The sequence below is a fragment of the Populus trichocarpa genome, chromosome 1, assembly GCF_000002775.5.
Source record: "Populus trichocarpa isolate Nisqually-1 chromosome 1, P.trichocarpa_v4.1, whole genome shotgun sequence".
NCBI classification, from domain to species: Eukaryota; Viridiplantae; Streptophyta; class Magnoliopsida; order Malpighiales; family Salicaceae; genus Populus; species Populus trichocarpa.
In genome coordinates, this window is record NC_037285.2 from 37,137,352 (window position 1) to 37,161,396 (window position 24,045).

Sequence of the window (24,045 nt, forward strand, 5' to 3'; positions counted from 1 at the left end):
AAATAAAAAATATATCAAGATTACACTATATTTTATTAAAAATCAAAATCATAATTTAAAATAGTTATCTTAATATTGTATATTTGTGATAATTTAATTATATAATATTAATTTTATTTAAATTAAATTAAAAATTATCATAAAAAAGTTATATTAACTAGTTTTTTTTTTAAAGTTAGATTCATAAAATTTACGACATTAACTAAATACAAAAATGTAAAAAACAATCTTTTACATTGTTTTGTGTTCGTATATAAAATAAAAAAAACTGAATTGTTTATTATTTTATTTGAAAAACTATAAGTATAAAAAAAGGGAACCTTTACAACGTGTTTTCTAAATTCAGTATAATTTGGAAAATTAAAAAAGTAGTTGTTTGATTTTTTAGATAGAAAAATATTGTATTTGAACATAAATTTTATTTTTTTAATATTAAAATATTACTATGTTTCAGTAACTTCAAGATTTTTTTTAAGTCTTAAATGATAAACCTCCACTTTTAAATCCGATCCAAACTTGTGATAATTGATATATGAATTTGGCATTTCAATAATAGGATTTGCATGATTTAATTACTAAACATAATGTTTTTGGAAGTAAATTATTTTTTCTTTAATTTTTATAATTTATTAATTAGTTTATATGTTTTTAAATTTGTTTATAATTCTTTTTAATTTCATATTTTTTTTAGTTTAGTTTATTTTTATTAATATATGAAAGTAAATAATATATAAAGATAGATGAGGAAATATATTTTTTTAGATAAAAATAATTTTAAATTAAACATTAAAAAAATTATTTAATTTATAAAATTATAAAGGATATTTAATTTGTTTTACAAAATTAAAAAAATAATTATAATTTATAATTTATAATTTATTTCCATTGGCTACTTAGAATAATAATAATAATAATAATAATAATAATAATAATAATAAGTTATTGAATTTAAAGTGTATTTGAGAGTAAAGTTGCATTTATTTTAAGATATTTTTTAAAAGGATTTTTAAAATAAATTATTTTTTTAATTATTTATATTAACATATTAAAATTATAGAAAAATATTATTTTTAATGTATTATAAAGAAAAAAACTTTTGAAAAGAGACTGCGAAACACATTCTTAGCCGGTAACCGAGTCACGCCACCTCCCTAGGTAGCCAAAAACAAACTCTAGGGTTTCTGTCGAAGGTGTCGAACTCCAAAGATGGATCTGGAAGTGTTTGGCCGCCACGCTCTGCTTTTCGACGACGATACGATGGCGTCTTTCGTCAACTCCACCGATGCACTTGTCGAATGGAACTCTCTCTCCATCGATCGTTACGACGTCCGACATCTCCTTTCCTCTCCCCCGCCGCCTCGCTCTCGCCACCGCCACAAACATTACGACTCTCTTGAATCTGAGCTCGATCACGATCGCTACCTCGATTTAACCTATCCCTCCCTTCCACAAGGTATTCTTTCCTTAATTTATTATTTATCTTATATTGTTTAACTCAAATACATGTATTTTTTGTTTGCTCCAAAATTTAAATTCAGTATTTAGGGTAAGGTTTGGAAATTTGTGGTAGATGATGAGCTTGAGCTTAGAAGAATTGGCAATGGTAACTTTTATTTTAAATTATTGTTTTGCTAGTTTGGATGTGTGTGTGTGTGTGTGTGTGAAATTAGATCTTTGTGAAATTATAGAATTATAAATTTAAAAAAAATATGTGACTATATAAATATATATCACCTTCTGCATGCTAGAAGCTTGTATCTTTGTTAATAGATGGGAGTGATTTGCTTCTCTCTCAATCGAAGAACATTGTAGTTTGTTTTTGGTATCCAAAAATTAAAGAAACAATTCCTCCACTTGATTTGAATTTTAGTGTGAAAAAAGGTTAATTAAGTGGATGCTATGTATAAGCACCTCTCCTTTAATAAACGATGTCTAGTTACTAGCTCTATATGTGCTGGCTACAGAACTTCTCCGTTTATTCGAATACATGCTACTGGTTTCAATTAAATATGAATTTCCTTTTAATATTGTGTTCAGATAAAAATTGGGAATTTAGGTAATAGGTTGTCATTTGCATGAGTGGTGTATGTTTTCAATTACCTTTCCTAAGTTTGCAGGATCAAAATGATTTTGCTAAAGATGTATCTTTCAGAGAGACAAGTAAGACATTTCTTGCCTTTTCTTTTGAGTGTCTACTGTTTTCAGCACTGATACCCTTTTGATGTCATGTATATAGTTTTTCTTTCATTTTTAGTAAGATGACCTTGTGTTCATTTGATTTTGATCTCCTTTTCTCTTATTTTTAGACTTAGATACAGAGGCAGTTCAGGAGATTGCTGGTGTCTATAATGCGGTTTCTTTTACATATGGAAACCAACACACTGACCAAAAGAATGCTGATACCGAGTCTAGTTTTTGCCCCTCTTTCCCAGTGCCTGAACACTTGGTTCAAAACTTGGTGAGTAGACTTTTTTTTTACTGTTGACATTGCATATTTTTTTTATTGTTAAATCATGATAATGTTGTTTGTTTGATGCCTGTCCAGTGTGGTCAAATATAGTTGTCTAAGGTGCATGTGTTTTTCTAAGGCTTACCATGTCTAAGTTTCAGATGCTTGGAGCAGAGATCGGCGTCCTTCAAGGTTGCCATTCACAGGCACCTTGTCTTCTTTTGATGTCTTGACAAGGGGCCATGCAGGTGGGATTAGGATGGAAAAAAAAATGTTACTTTGACAGGAATCTTAATCTCTAGAGAGCAATCGGATGATAGATGTCTTCAATGAGCGCTGTGTTTTTATATTTATAGTTATCCTAATACATCAAGAATCAGGAGTTTTTCTTGGGAGTATTCAGCTAGATGTCTATTTTACTGGTATTGTGCTATGCTTAAATTTCCCACCATTGAGGAGGATTTATTTTTTGTCCATTTTTCAGCCTCCAACAGAGAAGGTGCATCAGATCATTGCAAGAACTGCCATTTTTGTTAGCAAACATGGTGGGCAATCAGAAATTGTTTTGAGGGTCAAACAGGGAGACAACCCAACTTTTGGGTTCTTGATGCCTGATCATTATCTTCATCCGTACTTTAGGTTTCTTGTTGATCATGAAGAACTTTTGAAGTCTGTCATTGATAGAAAAGCTATAGAAGAAGAAAACAGAATGGAGAATGTGCTTGACCAAACAGGTGGTCCAGCTGGAGCATTGTCATTGCTAGGTTCTATTTATGGTTCTGGAGAGAATGAAGAAGGTGCAACTGAGGATGCCCCAGCTGTTTTAGAAAAGGACCCCAAGGAAGCTGTTAATGCTGATTCTGTGATCATCTCTCCTGGATCAGAAGAAGGCGGTTCTTCTCTAAATTTAGCTGGTAAAGGCAAGGCAAGTTCCAAGCATCCAGTTACTCCTTCAAAAGAAAAGGCTCATTTGGTACGAAGAAATCGTTCCATCAGTGTAGTTCAGGCTGGAACCACAACTAGGGCGAGGAAAGAAGGTGATTCCTTGGACATGGTTTCCTCTACTGTGGATAAGTTGCAGGCTTCTGATTCATCAAGCCTGTCCAAGGTGGAAACATCTATTTTGGAGCCTCCATCTGATTTGAAGAGGGTGGTTGAGAAGATAGTTGAGTTCATTTTGAGGAACGGGAAAGAATTTGAGGCTGTTCTTGTCCAGCAGGATACTAAGCATGGAAGGTTCCCATTCCTTCTGCCATCTAACCAATATCATCCCTTCTATCTAAATGCTCTTCATAAAGCTCAGGAGGTGCGTTCTCCCAAAACCTTTTTATGTTGTGCTTTTTGCATTGGATGCCTTGTTTATAAGGGGGGTTAATGGATCGCACATGGTTTGAGTTATGATATGCAGTTGTGCTATCCTCTATTTATCAATATGCAATCAGAGTATGAATTTATGGAGGATTATTTGCTTGTTAGGACAGTTTGAAGTATTTTCATTTAAATCGATTATGGTGGTGTCATCATGTATTGACTGAACATGACAGATATTTTTCAACTTCTCTGTTACTGCTATTTCTTTAAGTGCTTTCATTGGTCTTATGATTTAATTTTCTAATGCCATAATGAAATTTTTTTTTATCTGCTCTGGCTTGCTGATTTCTCCGATGTTTCTTTGTTTGCAGTCAAGGTCATCTGGCACTGGCTTCATTTCTGAGAAGCTTGATTCCTTGGCGCATGGGATGGGCAGGAAAACAGCACTTGAAAAAAGCGATACCCTCTCATCATCTGATATACCATATGATTGCAATAGGAAAGAGAAGTTTAAAATGGTCATTGGAAAGTCAAAGAAGGATGGACAAGACCCACCTTCAAAAGCCACCCCACCTCAAGTAGGTGTCAGTGTGGATGCAGCTGCAGCTATTCTTCAGGCTGCCACTAAAGGTGTCAAGAATCCCCGTTTAGAAATACTATCAAAGACATCAATAAATGGCATCATTCAAGGTCCTAACACTGAAAGTGGGACACCCAGTGGCCCTAGCAGCTTGCTTTCCCAGGCTCAAAGTTCCAGCAAAAAGCTTGATCATGGTGAACCTGGGGCTTCTATTCCTGTGGTGAGGGCTATTGCGCAGACAGCTGCTATTGCAGCAGCAAGTGAGGCTGATTCTTCTGAAGCCAGCTTGACAAGAGAGCAGAAGTTGAAGGCTGAGAGACTGAAACGGGCAAAGATGTTTGCAAGTATGATAAAAAATGGAGGAGCTGCACCATTAAGGAGTGAATCATCGCGTGGGTTATCTGCAGAACCACCTGAATCTGGGCTCTCTGCTTCAGGCACTCAAATTGTAAACCTCACAGGCTTTGAAAGGGAAGGCAGCTTATGTCAGTTAGATGTTAATACTTCTGATAAAGTTGAGAAGAAAGAATCAGCTGGTGGCCATAACGAGCGACGATCGAAGAGAAAGTACCGCTCAAGATCTAAAAGAGAAGAAGGAGAAGGGGAAGAAGGGGAATTGGAAGAAATCCGGGATCAGAAACTTGTCAGGAAGAAACAATCTCGTTATAGCTCACATCAGAGTAGCAATAGACGCAAACAAAAAAGAGAGAATACTTTGTCCAAGGAAAAAGATTATCAGCATGTGCACAACCACAATCATACTTCAGATGATGAGCATGATCATGCTCAAGGTATCTATACTGATGGCGAGCATAAACAGAAGCATTACAGTTCCTCTGATTACGAGAGTAGTCGCCATCAACATGGGTGTAAGCGTAGTTCTCTTGAATCTCATCTTAGGCACTCTCAACACAGGCATAAGCATGATTATTCCTCTGATGATGAGCATAGGCATTCTCGGCATGGGCATGAACATGATACCTCTTCTGATAACAAGCGCAAGCACTCTCGTCACAAGCGCAAGCACAGTAGTTTCTTAGATGATGAACATAAGCACTCTCGACATAGAAGCAAGGGCGGCAACTCTTCTAACGAACATTTTCAGTATGAGCATAAGCATTGTAGCTCCTCAGATGATGAGGATCTGCATCACAGAAAATCTGTTAAGCATGTGAAGAAATCTCTCTTGGAAAGAGAAGCTGACTTGGAAGAAGGGGAGATCCTTACAAAATCAGATCAATCAAAAGCAAGTGGGGGTGGAGATGGTGTTAGTAGGGAAGCTTCTGTGGATTTATCAAAATCATACAACGATGTAAGGTCCTCTTCTCGGCCATCTGAAACTACTGAGGTTTCTGATGACCTTAGGGCCAAAATACGGGCCATGTTGATGGCAACCTTGTAAGTGGCCACAACATGGATCTGCAGGTTTTGTTTTTGTTTTTTAAATGTAGAGTATTTTGTATTGTATTTGATTTTCAATTTTTGTGGGTCGTGGATCTAAATAGGAATATATTTTTGTACCTGGTTTTATTAAGATATAGTTGTATTTCCTTACATGTGCTGCTCGTGCAATTTGAATTTCATTTGCATTGATGTAGCAACGTGCAATTCCTCGGTGGTTGCTTTTCCATGTTCTTTCTATGACCTTAATTAACTATAACTACAAGACATCAGCTGTGTTTTACTGTGCGAATCTACTGTGTGAAAAAGTTGATTTTACCTTTGGTCGGCGATGTTAGCTTGAGGGGTATATTGGTTTCTTTTAGGGGTTTATCATTAATTATGTTAAAGAAAGGTGTTAATTAATAATTATATTTTTTTTATAGTATAATTATCAAATAACCTTTTCAAAAATCCCCTTGGTTTAGGGGCTTTGTGAGTTATTTTATTTTATTTTTTATGTATATTAATTACTTAAATGTCCATAAAAAATAAACCTTCTTTACCATGGATACAAGATTATTTTTGGTTTTTTTTTTTTTTTTTTTTGTATTTCTCATATTGGGTTATAGGTGATTTAATATTTTAATATATAAAAATTAATTTTAAATTCAAAAAGCTGCTAGCGTCGCCCGCGTATTTTGGATGGTGCGTGCGGCGTCCACACAACGCTAAATGCCACTTTTCGAGGTGGTATTCGATGCGCCTCATCACCCCTGTCACGATGGTGAGGCGCGTGTTTGTCGGCAACGCGCAGAAGGGCGTCGGCAAGGTGTTTTTTCCCTTTTCTTTTCCCTCTCTCCACCTAGAAAAGTGTGTTGGCCATTGCAAAAAAAAAAAAAAAGTTTAACTATTTGTTTGTTAAGTTAAATTAGATCCTCATTCTTTGCAATACGTTTGGTCTTGAATCAGTTATTGAGTTAATTTGTTTTTTCAATTTCATCCATTGATATTTTATTTTTATATCAGGTATGATCCTTATTCTTTTAATTAATGTATTTGGTCTTGAATCATTTATTAAGTTAATTATTTTTTCAATTGCATCCCTTTACACTTGTTTTTATATTAGATTTGATCCTCATTCTTTTAATTATGATATTTTTGGTGTTGAATCCTTTATTGAATTAATTTGTCTTTGGATTTCATCCTTTGACATTTTATTTTTATATCAAATATAGTCCTCATTCTTTTGATTATTAATTTTAGTTGTTCTTATCCTTTTCTTAATTGAAATTGTTTTCCTATTTTATCCATTATGATTTGGTTTTTTTTTATTCCTTGTGTCAAATTTGGTTCTATTTCTTTTCATATCTATATTTTTTAAATCATTTTTAAATTTTTTTTCATGTTTATCCCTAATTTTTTTGGTTGATTTAGAATTTTACATTATTTTGTTTTTGTTTGTCTTTTACGTTTTGATCTGGCCTCATAATCTATGTCTCAAATTTTGGATCGGGTTCACTTCAGTTATTTTTAACTATTTTTAGAAATTTCATCCATCATTATTGAGCTCGTTAAAAATTGATTTTCTTTGTTTTTTTTTATGTTTTTGATTATTTTGAAATTTGATTTTTCACTTAGTTTTACTGGTGTTTTGTTTTTTAAACCTTTTTTTATGGATTTTTTTTCACGATTTTATTATTCTACAGTTTGATTCATGGAGTTTAACGGTCATTATTTTTTTAGTTCTTTTTCTATTATGTCGAGTAGTTGATTTTTTTTTTTTTGCTCTTTAGAATACAATAATAATGCTTTGACATTGTTTTTTTTTGCTCCAAAGAAATTGGCCCGGCCCGCGGCGAAGCGCAGGCTATCAATCTAGTCTTCCTTATAGGTAATGCAAGCTGCTACTATAGTTGCTTTTGGCAAGAGTTGGCCTTGCTGCGTTGAATAGCAAGACCACTGCTTTTAACTAGATGGGAGAGAAGTGGGGAGGTGGTTGCTTCCGCCTTGATATTTGTTTTTTCTCAGAAAACAACCATTTGTGGACATTTATTGTTTGGAATAATTAGGCTTTGGTTATATTTTGATTTTATTTTCCTTAAGGAGTTTGGTTATATTTGTTGGAAAGTTTTTTTTGTTCTAATCTCGGTCGTTTGTCCTCTCTCTCTTTCTCTCTTGTACAACTATGGAAAAGAAACATTGTTTCTTTTTAGGCGTTGATTGATAGAGGAAGCATGTTTTCTTTTTCTTTTTTCTTTTTTAATGTCTTTCATCTCTCATATTTTCATCAATTTTGTTCCAAAATAAAATTTGACTTCTTCAAACAATGACTGGCTGGAAGAGAATGATAGAAAGACAATTCATACCTGGTTGCTTAATCGAAGAATTGACGCACCAACAACTCTTTATTGTTTGGTATAAATTTTATCATATTATTTTATACACTTATGAATTTGATGATTTCATTATTTGATTGTTGATCAGTTATTGATTTTTTTTTAGCTGAATTAGATTTTAAGTTTGGGTTGTTTGAGATCAATTGAATTGGTTTTTTCTTTTCTTTTCTTGGCAAATTCATAGAAAACAAAAGAGGGCAAAATCTCTTACTTTATATGGAATAAGCAAACGTAAGCATTCAAGGAAGGTTACATATAGCCATCATTAGAAGACACATGAAAGAAAATCAGCCTTTCTTTCTTCTTTTCTATTGATCTATCAATTTGGGGATAGATCGAATTTGTTTGTCAATCATTGTCCCACTATACTAGTAGTTGTCCCACTAAACGTGTTAATTTGTTGAATAATTCTTTAATTAATATGTTACTTGTTATTTATTCCTTTCTTTTGATGAAGAGAGATAACACTTGGAAACTTAATCTCGAGCAAAGATATGTAACAACATTATAAATCAAATGAAGTGTGAAATTTTTTTACTTTGTTCAATAAGTTAAAGAGGTTAATGTGTATAATGCCAAGGAAACTACAAACAAAATAAAAATAGTAAAGTAATAAAGATAAAAGAAAGTTGTAAAGAAAACCTGTAAGTTGTGATAATTAAAAATAATAATAAATTACAAAAAAAACTTGCAAAGAAATTGTATGTATGGTGCTAAATTGCTAACCATCATTTCTAATTGCTAGATGACCTATTTATAATATAATGTCAATTGAGTTTCACATAAACTATAAATTATAGTCTTATACAAACTATCAATTGTAGAAAACTATTTTTCAATCTAAATTCTAGTATAATTCATACTTCTTATTTGTATGCCTTATGTGTTGGAATTCTAATTTTACTGCAACATTTGCTAACATTAACTACTAAAAGCTCATATTCTAAATATGAATTGATTGTCAATCAATAAAGTGAAAAGTGATTCCTTACCTTATTGGTTGATGATTGACCTTAGCTATCTATATTGATTTGCTAAAAAACACAAAGTGAACAACTACCGCTTTTGATCAAATGACACATCATTATGTATTTTTGGTACAAACAACACCCTTCATATTTTTTTATTTAGAATAAATGAATGAACATCGACCTACCTCCTTAAATTGATTGATAAATTAATCATCGATAATGTGGTAAATCGAGCGTTGTTCCTTTAAAACATCGACTATGTTTTGCTTTCTGACATGTCAGCCAACTAAGTAATTTTAAAATGAAGTTATATTTGGCTTTGATGTGATACCTATAATAATAAGAACTATCATGCTTAATATCTATCTAATAATTTATGAGCTCTTCATCTTCTTTCCAAAAAATCCCTAATTTCTTTATGTAAAAACCAAATATTCTTAGAAAACCTATGCTTTATTCTTAAAAAATGGCACTCCTAACTGTATTTTGCTATAAAAACCTTATCTAATTACCCATTTTCAAAACTTCACTAACTACATCCCCAACGTTAACTAGGAAATCTTAAGCAATGCCATAAAAGGTATGACTAGGGAATGTCCATACTCTTATCAAGTAGAAATCCTCCTTATAGGAGTTCGTCTCTTCCTTTTGGACATAAAAAAAAAAGACTTTTGCTTCAATATTATCATATCAAACTCAACATTTAGGAGAAATCTATTGTAACATGGCCTAATATAGTCACTTTAGATTACATCAACATGTTAAATCGAATGTCACTTTAGTGATAAATAGAAATGCCAAAGAATTTTAAATGTTATTCAACTATCCAAGATCACCAAACCAAATAAACTTTGTCTTATGTTCAAAGTCTAGTAACATCCTTATCTTTAGGTATGGGATGCATATTGTAACCTTTTTTTATTTGACCATGATAGGAGACCTTTATTTAGGGGGTGGAGAATTATGCACCTCTTCACCGGTCTTTATTGATCAATTTAAAGAGTGATGAATAGGCACTATTGAGTATAACAATACTCTTCCAAAATGAGAGAATAAATAAAGAAACAAAATTCCCAACCTAGGATGAGCATGTTGCTTTCTTATTATATTAGGTAGGCAGATAGTTAATATGCTCCAAGTCCAAAAGGCTTATTAAGGCATAGTTAAAGATAGTTGTGTCCTTAATAGAAAGTTGTATTATGGCTTTAAAATCCTTTATGCTCATCCATATTTACGAGGCTTTAGGGTAACGCCAAGTCAAGAGTGAGCAACGTCCTTTCATAGTGAAAAAAACATCTATAGTGCTTTTTGATGGGTACAATTATAGGCTACAACCTATTTTCACGAATTTAGTGATGTATATTAAACCTTGAACCCTTAATTGACTTGTTTTATAGAAAGGTTGATAAAGAATAAATTACATAACTTCCCTTTTAAATGTTATGGGGAAACCTTCATGTTAATGGTAAAAAAATAAAGACCAATCCATAAAATTCCTTGTTGTAATAAGGACTAGTCCAATTTACCTATCTCTTTCATAATAGCATAAAATAAAAGCTATAAAAAAGGAGTATGCTTTAATATGTAGGAGCATACACTTAATATGTAGAAGCATACACTTGCAGAGATCTTTACTTTGGTTTAGTGACCAACCCTATTTAAAGAAATAATTATTGCTCATGCAAGCCTTACAACCTATACTATATGGTAAAGTAGTTGGAATTAGTTCAATACACTCCATTTATAATGTTTTATGCCATGAATAAACCAAACCTAGCTAGGGTTATTTTTTATAACCTCAAGCAAATGATGGTTGTGACTTTGACAAATGAACACCACCTGAGTTGTTGTAGGTGAAAAACTTCACCTTGATAATTGGGCATCAATCAAGCTTTTTTCCCTTGTATTAAAAGTTTAGTAACTAGTAAAGATGTCGAGAATACCTTTAGGAAAGAATATGTTCTTTTCATAAGTAAAGGGTTTGTTTCTTTTTTTTTATCATATGAAGGATTTATCATACTTATGAAAGATAATGCATTGAGAAAAAGAATTACCAATATTCATCAATAGATAGAACAAGAGATTGATTGGTGTATAAGGACTTATTGGATTGTCTAATTCGAAAAGATATATGGAACTAGATTGTTATTTCTTTATAACAATGACTTCACTCTCTTGGTAGGGAATAATCCAGCCTAACATCCAGATGTGTTTTGATGTTTAGACATTTGATTGCTTACATATGCGAACATTTTGAACTACTTGTTTATTTTTCAATATAACATGTTTTATAGATGAACATACATTGTGAATGTATCTAATGTATTTTCAAGTCTTTTTTTTTTGTTTTTTGTGCATATAGGAAGAACCCTTTAAAGTTTTCATTTAACTTATGTTTAATATTTTTAGACATTTCTTTGTATTATTTATGCATGAGTAATGTTCGCACTTTAATATATATTTGCATTTGGTTTTATAACTTGTTTATAAAACCCATTAAGAGTTCGACCTATATTAAAACGCTTTTAAAATGCCAACATGCCAATGTTTTTTTTATATACAAATTCCTCATTTGGTTCTCAATCATGTTTTTTTAATTTCCAAGTAAAATTTTCAATTGAGAAATGTGATTCACCTACAATGGATAAATTAAATGAACTCATAAAAATCTTTATTTTGGATGTCGATTAGGAGTAATACCTTCATCTTGTAATTTGATTTTTAAAAATTAAAGTCTTCTTGTAAAATGCATCAAACCTTTTTGGTTAGTCATCCATCAACGATTCCTAATGTAAATTAACCCTTAAAGGTCTTTACTCTTAGGTGTTGATTGGGGATGAAAATTTGGTTCATTCATGCATGATATAAATATATTAGCTTTGAATAACTTGTTCACTTACTATGGTTATAAATACATGAGTCATAGCACCGGTGTGTACAAACATTAATGAGATACAACCAACTAAAATTGAAATGAAAATAGATAATTGTTAAAAAGCACACCGTATGGTAAATGAACCCTAAAAAAATCATTGTCAAAACTTAGTCCATAAGGGACCCTAATGTCATTAAATTATATTCCAAGTATATGAATCCATTGTGGTTAATGCTTGGATAGGACTGAGGCTACAATCTTCATTCATTTATTTATCAAATATTATGACTAAATCTTGGGTACAATAAGATGGATAAACCTATCCATAAACCCTTGCTATGATTTGGGTTAGGCTCAATAAGCCAAACATAAGTTCATTGATTATTCATTAATATGGCTTCATGGATTATGGGTTATAGGTCAAGATCAAGAATCACCAACTATAGACATCTCAAGTCACTAATCAGTATAAGAAGATAATAATCAGGAGCGGTATCGATGAACCAGACCAAATAATCATTTTCCCTGACAAGAAAAAGGACGGGTCAATTTAATGACGGGTGTGACAAACATCATCTGTAATGTTTCTTTAGAAAAAATGGCAAACAAATTCTTCTTTGATGACATATCTTCTATTTAAAGGAGCAAAACAAAAATCTTAAAAAGACTAGTTAGAAGGCCAACCAAAAGGCATGCTCTTAGAGCTTCTTGTAAGAACATTTTGATCTTTAATATGTTTAACTATATTTTTTTAACCTATCTTATGTTATTAATTTGTTCTCCTTGTTTAGCTTCCCAGCCTATTAATGCTTCTCTATCACTAGTGCCATTTAGTTATGCTAAACCGTAACACACTCCAATAGTTGAATAAGTTAAAAATGATAAAGCTCTAATTATTTGATTAAAGATTAGGCCTACGGTAAGTAATTTGTCAAAACATATTATATGTTCGAACCTTTTTGTTACCTTATTTTTTTATTCTTTCTAGGCACTAGTTCTTGAAACTACTTCTCACCCAATGGTCATTGCTATGGAGATGATTTTATAGGCATTATATTTTTCTTCCAACTAAGTGTTACCCCTTCACCGAACACTATACCACTGCTTAATGTTATTATTGTTGTTATTCATAAGAATATTACCTAATCAATAATTATTGTTGTCTTTTCTAAAAATGCTCCTCTTTTACCTCTTATAAGTGCCCAAGCTAGATCTCTTTCTTACCACTAAATGAATCTTCTAAACATGTGTATACTTCACCTATGTTTATAAAGAAAAACCTTTATGAATCCATGCTCTAGCCATTGAATATTTTGAAGCCCACGTGGACATGATCATTAAAGAAGAGTCTTTTACATCTTTAAATGTTAGTTATGTTAGTAAGGCTACCATAGAAAGGTTAGGCATATTGATTAAAGTTGTCTTGGAAAGGAAAAGGACTGGTGAAGCAAGCACTAGTGCAGGTACAACTATTAAGGGCATAATTATACTTTCACTCCCCTGATATGGAATAAGGATAAAAGATGTTGTTTATGAATATCAACAAATACCACCATTTTCTTTTCAATAACCTTAAGAAGACGAATGTTTTAACCCTTTGATGGTGTAGAGGATGAAGAGACTAAGACCTCTCTCTTTTTTCTTTTTCTTTTTTATAGCTAGAGAGGATAAATAAACTTCCATTCCTAATTAACCAATTATGGTAATTCCATCTTCAATCTTAAAAGTAAATTTGTTATATTAATATGTTCTTGATAACTTCTTAAGAGTGATTCTAACAAAAGGTTTTCTTTTATTTGGAATTTAAGATAACGATGTAAGTTTTTAGAGTAATGAAACATTAATGATTCTAATGCTTTTCAAATGATGGAAAATATGTAAAAATGTTTGGTTAGATATACAATTAATTAAAGATCCATATATCAACTATTATATATATAAAATATTACTTTACTACTAAATAGGCATATAATATTCATTAATACACACACAAATATTATTTAGAATAAAAATATAAATCAAAAGCTAAAGAAGCTCCAACATTTTATTTTATTTTATTTTGAGTGTGAGGCCGATCTAGGGATGGTATTTTCATCCAAATTCAATGAATAACAATTTGAATGGATATGTTATTTCATAATTACCTTACTTGGTGGGTAATTGACAAAGTATAAATATTGTCAAACTCGACTCAATTCTTGCCCAAGACACACACACATGTGTGTGTGTAGAGAGAAAGCATTTATATTTTTGAAATAAAATCTCAATACTGACTAATACATATATATGCATATCATTTATAATTTTGTCATTTAATATATGTGTATTATATCAATATTAGAATATACATATATTATATTTTATTTGAAAATATAAATGTTTATGTATATATATTATATGTTGAATGATAAACAGTATTTAGATAACAAATGTTCATATGATATCCGAAACCTAATAAATAGAAAATAAATATCTAAATTATTTATTTATTCAATAACAAGGTATAAATAGAAATTGAATTGTGAATATCCATTATCATTTCTGAACCAAGCATTGCACTCTATAATTTGGTGATTAAATGATAACAAAGATGGTAGTATTTTAGGAGTTAGTAGTCAAATGTGGCTTTAAGTTTCGTCCATTAAAATTATAATATGAAAAAATGTAAAAATCTTATTGATTTAATGTATTATTTTATATCATCAACTAAATTTACCTAATAACTTTTAATTCCTAATCAATAGAGATCGACAGAGAAGGGAATTGGTTCATTCCAAGCTGGCCATTTTTTACTAATTGTCCGCTTTAACAACGTTTTAACTAGAGTTTTAAAAAAAAAAATTGAATTTTTTTGTTTTAAATTAATTTTTTATATTTTTAAATCGTTTAAATATACTAATTTCAAAAATAAAATTTAAAAATATTTTTTTAATATATATTTCTAAAAAAAACATTTTGAAAACTAATTATTACCGCTTTACCAAACTCCCCTAAATCTGTTCTTTTTTTCCTTTATATTTGTTTTTCTTAAACAAACATTATTATTATATTTAGATTAATGTTAACTTTAATCGATTTAAACAAAGAAAAAATGTTTTAAGTGGAGCCCACATAAAATGTCCATACCTGCAGCATGGGCTGAATGTCCTATCCACTTTCATCCGCCCTGAATTTCGATTGACCCATAAGCATAAAAAACACAACTGCAGATAGAAGCAACATGGGCTGTCATAGTCGCTGCCCCCACCAAATTAATCCCCTACAGTCGTTACTTAGTGAATAAGAAAAGGATATTCTTACTTATCATAACCCCACGATGTCAAACTCCATGACGCCAGAGCTCTCCGCATGGGCTCTGCCAACAAGTTTCCTTCTCCCCCACTAAAAATAAAAAAATAAAAAATAAATAGTTTTGTATGGAAAATATAAATAAAACATGAGAAAGACTTTTCATTAGTGAATGGAAAAAGGTTATTTATAACTCAGTTCCAGAGTTTACTAAAATTAATTAACTATTTCTCATAGTTTCATAAACTATATATTAATTAATCCTTATATTCTTAAATTTATCTATGATTGCGAGAGACTGTGGTGGTGGTTATGGTTGCTTTTCAAAGTGTTTTTCACTTATAAATGTATTAAAATAATATATTTTTTTATTTTTTAAAAATTATTTTTGATATTAGTGTATTAAAATGATCTAAAAACACCAAAAAATATTAATTTAAATAAAAAAAATTTAAAATTTTAACTTTTTTTTAAAAACGATTTTAAAATATTAAAATAAATAAGGAGAAATTTAATAATTTATGATTATATTTTTTGTTTTTTTGAAAATTTAAAGGGTAAAAGAGAAGGAGATAAGATGGAAAAATGGGTGGAAAAAAGGAAGAAGGGATTAATTAATTTATTATGATAAACTAAAGGATATTTATAATTAACTCTAGGAGAACATTAGGAAATCCACAACTAGAACATTGATGAGAGGGAATAACGTGGTTTACGCACAAGAACCGCAGTACCATGTTTATTTTTGTATTTTTAAAATATTCTTTTTAAAAATTTTGTTTTAAAATATTTTTTGTATTTTTAAATTGTTGAAAACTTAAAAAAACAAGTATTATTCTAATATATAAAAAATTAAATAAAGAAGAAAAATATGAAACCGGAGGAAAAGAACCGGAGTGTTAAAATATCTGAACACTCCTTCGTAATTCTCACCATCCTCTTTATCATAAAAAAGAAGAGAAAGAAAGTCAACACAGTTGGTTCCTAACATACAAAATTTCTTTCTTCTCTGCGCGATCATCCTCTTCCTCATCAGATCATCAAAAAGAAAAGAAAAGGAACAATAAACTGTAAGTTTTTGTTTTAATCGCAACCGTAATCATGCGATGTAGTTAACTCTTAATCTCCTTTTGGTTTTGGTTAATTTTGTTGTTGTATAAATTTCAGAAAATGGGAACGATATTGAAACCAGTCGCATCAGCGACGCTTTTCCTATGCTTTCTTCTGTTGCCTATGATTTCCTCTGCGCTTTCGCCGCCGAATGATGGGTTGATTAGAATCGGACTGAAGAAGAGGAAATATGAACGGAACAACCGATTGGCTGCCAAGCTTGAGTCCAAGGAAGGAGAGTCTATTAAAAAGTACCATCTTCTTAGGAATTTAGGAGGAGATGCAGAGGATACTGATATTGTTTCGCTAAAGAATTACATGGATGCTCAGTACTTTGGGGAGATTGGTATTGGGACTCCCCCACAAAAGTTCACTGTAATATTTGACACTGGGAGTTCTAATCTCTGGGTTCCTTCTTCCAAGTGCTATTTCTCTGTGAGTTCTTTGCTTTGCTTTCATTTTTTATTTTTATTTTGCGTATTCTGTCTTCCTTTATGACAAAGGATTGGATGTCATCATCTTGTGTCTTGTTGCAGGTTGCTTGTTATTTCCACTCCAAGTACAAGTCAAGCCATTCGCGCACCTACAAGGAAAATGGTTTGTTTGTTTGTTTTTATCTTAGTTGTGGGATTTTTTACTTGATCATTTTGCATTAAGTTTGTTTGAATTTCTTGCGTGATAATGGAGTCTGGGGCGTTTACTACATGGTCATATAGCGTCTGTCTTCCCAATAAAAGACTTGCAAGTATGTCATATATCTTCTGTAAACTCCTTCTGATGGGTCTTGAATGTTTTTCTAACATATCATCACTTTGGAGGTGCTTATGCCCAACATGTATGCCTTGTGCTTTTAAATGATTCTTGTCCTGCCATCAAGGTTGTTTTACATATGCTTCTATGACGTGTAATTGTTTGTTTTGGGGTGGGTTTGGGAGGGGAGTGTATTGACTGTAAGGATGAATTCATTGTTGAGATGCTGCAGTAACAGTTACAGTAACAGTAATGATCATCGAATATGGATCATCAATTAACACTTGTTGTTGCTAAGTGCTTGTTAGTATGAGCATGTGAACATATTCATCGTTTGGCGAAACTTAGCTACAGATGATAGGGAGAGTAACATGAACGCAATGCATGCACAGGAAAATCAGCAGAGATCCACTATGGAACTGGAGCTATTTCTGGCTTCTTTAGCCAAGACCATGTAAAAGTTGGTGATCTCGTGGTTAAGAATCAGGTAACTTGAAGGTGATGGTTACTTGAAAATTAAGTGCACTAATATGGTGGTTTCAGTTGATGGTTTGCACTAACTAGCAAGGCTTGTTAATTTCAGGAATTTATTGAAGCTACCAGGGAGCCCAGCGTCACCTTTCTGGTGGCCAAGTTTGATGGCATTCTTGGACTTGGATTTCAAGAAATTTCGGTTGGAAAGGCTGTACCTGTGTGGTGTGTAATTTGCACATTGCTTTCGTTGGGTTTTGTGTCATAGATTGTTCATTTTTGTTGTATTGATATTTCATGAATCGATAAGACAAAGATGCCCGGAACTTCATTAATCAGTTATCTAACTTTAGAATTTCTTCAGGTACAACATGGTTGAGCAGGGTCTTGTTAAAGAGCCAGTTTTTTCATTCTGGTTTAACCGCAATGCTGATGAAAAAGAAGGGGGTGAAATTGTTTTTGGTGGGGTAGATCCTGATCATTACAAGGGTGAGCACACATATGTCCCTGTGACGCAGAAAGGATATTGGCAGGTTGGTGTTCCAATTGTCCAATCTACCGTTATACTATATGTCAGCGATTGGTTCAATTCAACATTGAAGATTCTTACTTTTCCTTTCCTTTTTATTTGGCAGTTTGACATGGGTGATGTCTTGATTGGTGGTCAAACTTCTGGTTAGCAAAGTTCTTTTTACTAGATTTGCAACTCTGTTCTGGGGAGATGTGGAATGATTTATTCCATAATTTCATTGGTTGCCATCATGATTTTACCATATCTGTTTCAGGATTTTGTGCCAGTGGCTGTGCAGCAATTGCTGATTCTGGAACCTCTTTGTTAGCTGGTCCTACGGTGTGTATTAAACCTCATTTAGTTTGCATAATTTCTCTGTGTAGCTCGCTTTTTGCTTATGAACTGTCTAGTTTGATCAAATCTTCTTCTCACAAAAGATGATGGGAGTTCCAAGCTAGATCAATTACTAAGGATTCGTTGTATTGCCTTTGCTTCTAAATGAGGAATTAGATGTCATGCTTGTTTTTATGAGTCTCTGTATTAAACATTGTTCCATATTTAACAATGAACAATTTTTAAACTTATTAGCACTTGGTTTTCTTCTCTGCTCACCTAATTTTGTAGCATAGCAATCTTTTTCTTTTTTTTCCTTTCCAGCATCAATGTCTATGATGTTCACTGCTTGAATTTGCTGGTCTGTGTCTAACTACTGTTATTTTGTATTTCATTTGCAGACTATTATTACTGAAGTGAACCATGCAATTGGAGCCACTGGAGTTGTTAGTCAAGAGTGCAAGGCAGTTGTTGCTCAATATGGAGACACCATAATGGAGATGCTTTTAGCAAAGGTACATCCTAAGCTGCTGAATATACCATTCTTGCCAGTGTGATGTGAAGTTCATTTTCTGATTGCTTTTCCCTGTTTGACTTTCGAATTATTATTGCTATCACATGTTAGGACCAACCGCAAAAAATTTGCGCACAAATTGGTTTGTGCACATTTGACGGGACACGAGGTGTAAGGTTAGACATGAAATGCTTTTCATTATTGCATGTCTAAAGATACATCTATTCTACTTCTGGTGTAGCTAATATTGCTCCTTGCTCCTTGAATTACTTCCGAGTTGATCAGTATGGGCATTGAGAGTGTAGTGAATGAGCATGCTCAGAAGGCATCAGATGGTTTTCATGATGCAATGTGCTCTACTTGTGAGATGGCTGTTGTGTGGATGCAGAACCAACTTAAGCAGAATCAAACACAAGAGCGCATTCTTGACTATGTCAATGAGGTAAATCAACCATGGTTGTACCTAGCATATTCCCGTGAGTTAATGCATACTCATGGTCTCATCTTGTAACTGCAGCTATGTGAACGACTGCCCAGTCCTATGGGAGAATCAGCTGTTGATTGTGATGGTTTGTCTTCCATGCCTAATGTTTCATTTACAATTGGTGGAAGGGTTTTTGAACTTAGCCCTGAGCAGGTATGGTGTAATCTTTATGGGTTTATTGGTTGTAGCTTGCAAGATATGCTTGATAGAACAAATGTGGTATCATGCCTGTGGGCTACCTGGAGAAATGAATTAGATATTGTCAGTGCTGTCTCTTGGGTCTTAATATCATATGAGTTCCAGTGACGAGCTTACTGTGGCTGACACTATTTTTCATGTGTAACTTAGATTCCTAATGCAAATGAGCATTTGACTCACCAGCACGTTACGAGTGCTGATCTGTATTCTTGTTTGCTTGTCTGTTTCTGGTGATGCCACAGTATGTCCTCAAAGTTGGCGAGGGAGATGTAGCCCAATGCATTAGTGGATTCACAGCACTGGATGTACCACCACCTCGCGGTCCTCTCTGGTACTCCCTACCTCTTTCTCAGATACTACATTCTTCCAAGTGACTATCTGGTTTCAATAATCACATTGGATGATTGTTGTAGTTTAAATGAGAGATGTTAAACCTTATTGGGATCACTGGATTGTTAAGTTCCTAGTTCATACTAATATTTATTGCAATGCAGGATCTTGGGTGATGTCTTTATGGGTAGCTTCCACACAGTATTCGATTATGGCAATATGAGAGTTGGATTTGCTGAAGCTACTTAGTCAAATAGTTTGGCATTGGTTTGTTCTAGCGTTATCCACCTCTTATACCAGCATGTGTAAACCATACCATTTGTTTCATGGTTGTCTGCGAAGTGCTGGAAGTTTCCCACGAAACTCGCATGTGTATATCTGCTTGGTGTGTTGCATACCACTGCTTACGTATTATATTTCAGTGGTTATTTTAAGTTTCAAGTAAACACTTAAATGTGCTGAAGTTCAATGTATTTGTGCGTGCTAAATAAAGATTATCCCTCTAGGCAACTGTAGTTGTTGATTGAATAGCCTTTCAATGGACATGAGAAGTTAATCTCCGTTAAAATTCTGTGATCTTGCTGTTTCTGGATTAGGTTCTTGATAGAAAATGTGAAGGCGAGTATGTATTTCCTTATCTGGCTTATTTTGGGATTTAAGTACTACCTAGCATAGTTATTAAACCCGGCTTGGTGGTTGACCCGGCCAAGGGGTCGGGTCTCGGGTTTCATTGATTAACTCGGGTCAACCTGGAAAAATTAAAAAAATATTAAAATTTTAATATTTTATATGAAAAAAATCTATGTAAATATGGTATACATGTTATAAACAATGAAGTTTAAAAGAATGTTTTAAAAAGTTTTTTATCCCAGTTAAAAAGATATTATATTAAACTTTTAAGTTGAAGTATTTAAACTAAAAAAGTTTATCTCAAATTAAAAAAACATAAATTTTTTCTTGAGAACATGGAGTATATATATTAAGAAGTTTTAAATCTCACATTGAAAAAACAAAAAACAGAACTTTTTTCATGGGAACATAGAGTATATATACGAAAGGACTTCAAATCTCATATTGAAAAGGTATTATGTTATCCTTTTAAGTTGAAGTATTTAAACCAAAATGATTTTTATCTCACATTGAAAAACATTATTTTTTTTTCTTGGGAACATAAAGTATATATACTAATAGGTTTTAAATTCCACATTGAAAAAATATAATTTTTTTCATGGGAACATAAAGTATATATATGAAAGGGCTTCAAATCCCACATTGAAAAGATATTATGTTATCCTTGTAAATTGAAGTATTTAAACCAAAAAGTTTTTTATCCCACATTGAAAAAACATGATTTTTTTTCTTGGGAACATAGAGTATATATACTAATGAGTTTCAAATCTCACATTGAAAAAACATAATTTTTTTCATGGAAACATAGAGTATATATACGAAAGGACTTCAAATCCCACAGAGTATATATATGAAAGGGCTTCAAATCCCACATTGAAAATTTATTATGTTATCCTTTTAAGTTGAAATATTTAAACCAAAAGGTTTTTTAATCCCACATTGAAAAAACATGATTTTTTTTCTTCTTTTAAGTTGAAGTATTTAAACCAAAAGGTTTTTTATCCTACGTTGAAAAAACATGATTTTTTTCTCGGGAACATAGAGTATATATACGAAAGGGTTTCAAATCCCACATTGAAAAGATACTATGTTATCCTTTTAAGTTGAAGTATTTAAACCAAAAGGTTTTTTTATCCCACGTTGAAAAAACATGACTTTTTCTCAGGAACATAGAGTATATATACTAATGGGTTTTAAATCTCACATTTGAAAAAAAAAAAACAACATCGGGTCTTGTCCGGGTTCGCTCGGGTCGCCCGGGTTGTTTACTCAGCCGGTCTTTTATTAAACCCGGACCGGTCCAGCCACCGGGTCGACCCGTCGGGCCGAGCCGGGTTTAATAACACTGCTCCCGAGTGGACGCTTATGTGTGTGAGGAGAGAATAGTCCATCCGCTTTTCCCACCTTGGAAGTTGGGTTCTAGCATTCTTTGGCCTCATATTTCTTCTCTACTATATATGCCTCTTCCATGAAAAAGGTCTGTTTTGACGTAAACGTAGGTCTGGTTATCGCCCTTGTATCATGATATAGGTAAGGCTCCCTGGTATTTGGAAATCGGGGGAATAGATTGATAGGTTGAAAAATGATCTTGAATTCTGGTGTGGTAGAAGGATGGAGGATGAATGAGCCATGATTTCATACATGTAAGAATTTGTCATACCGAGATTGATCTGACCACGAAGGCTTTTTTACGAATAATAGCAGGACTGTAGAGTGAAGATGGATAAAAATCTCTAACATGTGTATTGAAGTTGTGAAAATTTGATGGTTGAGTTGGGTTTTTTCATGGCCCTGTCTTGAGCTAAAGTGACTAGGTGTGAGTAGGTTTGAATGTAGGCTGTCTCTGGGCTTGATTTTTCTTAGAAAATAATTTTCTTGTCAAGATAGGAGACCTTTTGATAGCTAATAAATAAAGAAAAAAATAATATATAAAAAATAGAAGGAGAAAACATGGGGTATATGTGTTTGTCGAATGAACTAATGCGAAGTCTTTGAATGACTTGAGCTTGCCTAGTTTTAATGTCTTACTTGCTAATCAGAGATATTTACAGATCATGTCAGTTTACCTTATGATGTATCAAATATTTTGTGATAAGTGGAGTTGTACATGCTTTATGGTAAGTGTAGTAATAATAGAGAGCGGCCTCGTGATAAGTGGAGAAAAATAAATATTATTGGCAAAGAGGTTAAGGTTTATTATTAGTTTGTGGCACTTGTTGTGCTATTAATGGAGATGTTTTTACTTTGCACGGATAATTTTTACGGGGGTGCGTAGGTATGCGCTAGTAGATGGTGTGCAATGCCGCTCTGACTTCTTAGAAACATAAAAATACGTTGGGGTGTACATGTGCATGATATTGAACACTCGAGGTGAGTAGGTGTAGATGTTACGCTAAAGTGTCTGGCAATTTGGGGTTCGCCTGAATGGCCAGCACATCTGGCTGACTGGCTGTTTGCACTTGGTACAAATGACTAGAATTCCGAACTTTTAGGTCAAGCCCAATCAACTATTGATAGGAATTTTATTTTTAATTTGGGATAATTAAAAAAAAATCTCACAATGTTTGATCGCGTTTTTACTTTCTTTTTATATTTTAAAAAATTATATTTTACATCGTGGGTTAAACAAAAACTTCAAAATAGATTGAAAATGAAATTGTCCTCATATATAATATATAAGAAAAGACAAATCACACTCATACTCAACACTTTTTTAGTCTTGATATGTCTCTCCTAAAATTCATGATCCCTTTTAAACCCTAAAAACTGAACCATATACTCTAGAAATTAAACATGAAAACTAATTTGACTTCATAGTATAAGCTTTAATCAATTATAATTATCAATTTACTAAACACTTAAATAATTCTACAATTGAATGTGTAATCTACACTTGAATGTTTAATTGCAGAAATGGTTTGATACCAAAGAAACTTCATTTGGAAATGTAATTTCTAAATATGGTAGGAACTCATGATTAAAGATTATCATGGGCGGTTCAAATGAATCTTACTTGTTTATCCAAGTTTATGGTTGGTATTGACTTATAAAATTTTGTGAAGCCTGACCAGCTTTGTGCTAAAAAAACATATGTAATACGATGACTTAACTTGTGTTTAAGATAACTCTTGGGCTTTAAAAACATGGGTAAGGCTAAGCTGTGGCCTAGTCATCATGCCTCCGTCTTGAGGTGAAAGCCTGGCTTAGACTATGAGTGTGTTTGGTATTGAGGTAGTTTTTATAGTTATGATTTGAAAAAAAATAAGCTTAGAAAAATCACTTTTAGTAGTGGTTGATTTGATAAAAATATATGTTTGGTTAAAATTATGGTTGTTGTTAAGCAAAAAAACATGTCCAAAATGTTTGGTTAAAAATAAGATTGGTAATGAGATGACCTAAAAGAGTATTTATCAATTTTTGGTTTCTCTCACAAGAGGAAGGAAAAAGAAAAGAATGTCATT

At 32.5% G+C, this 24,045-nt stretch overlaps 2 protein-coding genes across 7 annotated transcripts; both read left to right on the forward strand.

Moving 5' to 3' along the window:
* The first annotated feature begins 1,102 nt into the window (after positions 1-1,102).
* On the forward strand, positions 1,103-5,894 carry LOC7478709 (uncharacterized). Of its 6 annotated transcripts, none has more exons than XM_024599564.2 (4): positions 1,103-1,453; positions 2,307-2,458; positions 2,934-3,755; positions 4,132-5,894. In XM_024599564.2, exons 1-4 carry the CDS (start codon positions 1,207-1,209, stop codon positions 5,740-5,742), a joined length of 2,832 nt encoding a protein of 943 aa, XP_024455332.2. In that variant the 5' UTR covers positions 1,103-1,206; the 3' UTR covers positions 5,743-5,894. The 6 variants fall into 6 exon arrangements, with proteins under 6 accessions (XP_024455332.2, XP_002298826.4, XP_024455335.2 ...); XM_002298790.4 differs by adding an exon at positions 2,611-2,697 and having other exon boundaries at positions 1,310-2,458; XM_024599567.2 differs by having other exon boundaries at positions 1,310-2,160.
* A 10,260-nt stretch (positions 5,895-16,154) lies between these two features.
* LOC7478710 (aspartic proteinase A1) lies at positions 16,155-20,522 on the forward strand. The gene is made up of 14 exons (XM_002298791.4): positions 16,155-16,323; positions 16,421-16,798; positions 16,900-16,960; positions 17,506-17,600; positions 17,697-17,809; positions 17,949-18,117; positions 18,220-18,259; positions 18,370-18,434; positions 18,830-18,943; positions 19,054-19,118; positions 19,228-19,384; positions 19,460-19,579; positions 19,867-19,955; positions 20,119-20,522. Exons 2-14 carry the CDS (start codon positions 16,424-16,426, stop codon positions 20,201-20,203), a joined length of 1,548 nt encoding a protein of 515 aa, XP_002298827.3. The 5' UTR covers positions 16,155-16,323; positions 16,421-16,423; the 3' UTR covers positions 20,204-20,522.
* The last annotated feature ends 3,523 nt before the right edge of the window (positions 20,523-24,045 follow it).

What these genes read in the sequence shown, in the direction of transcription:
- LOC7478710 (XM_002298791.4), top strand. Translation starts at nt 16,424, where the DNA reads ATGGGAACGATATTGAAACCAGTCGCATCAGCGACGCTTTTCCTATGC. An exon ending in CTTCCAAGTGCTATTTCTCT is followed by an intron (nt 16,799 to 16,899) that starts GTGAGTTCTTTG and finishes GTCTTGTTGCAG; the next exon opens with GTTGCTTGTTATTTCCACTC. An exon ending in TTGAACTTAGCCCTGAGCAG is followed by an intron (nt 19,580 to 19,866) that starts GTATGGTGTAAT and finishes GTGATGCCACAG; the next exon opens with TATGTCCTCAAAGTTGGCGA.
- LOC7478709 (XM_024599564.2), top strand. Translation starts at nt 1,207, where the DNA reads ATGGATCTGGAAGTGTTTGGCCGCCACGCTCTGCTTTTCGACGACGAT. An exon ending in AACACTTGGTTCAAAACTTG is followed by an intron (nt 2,459 to 2,933) that starts GTGAGTAGACTT and finishes TCCATTTTTCAG; the next exon opens with CCTCCAACAGAGAAGGTGCA. An exon ending in CTCTTCATAAAGCTCAGGAG is followed by an intron (nt 3,756 to 4,131) that starts GTGCGTTCTCCC and finishes CTTTGTTTGCAG; the next exon opens with TCAAGGTCATCTGGCACTGG.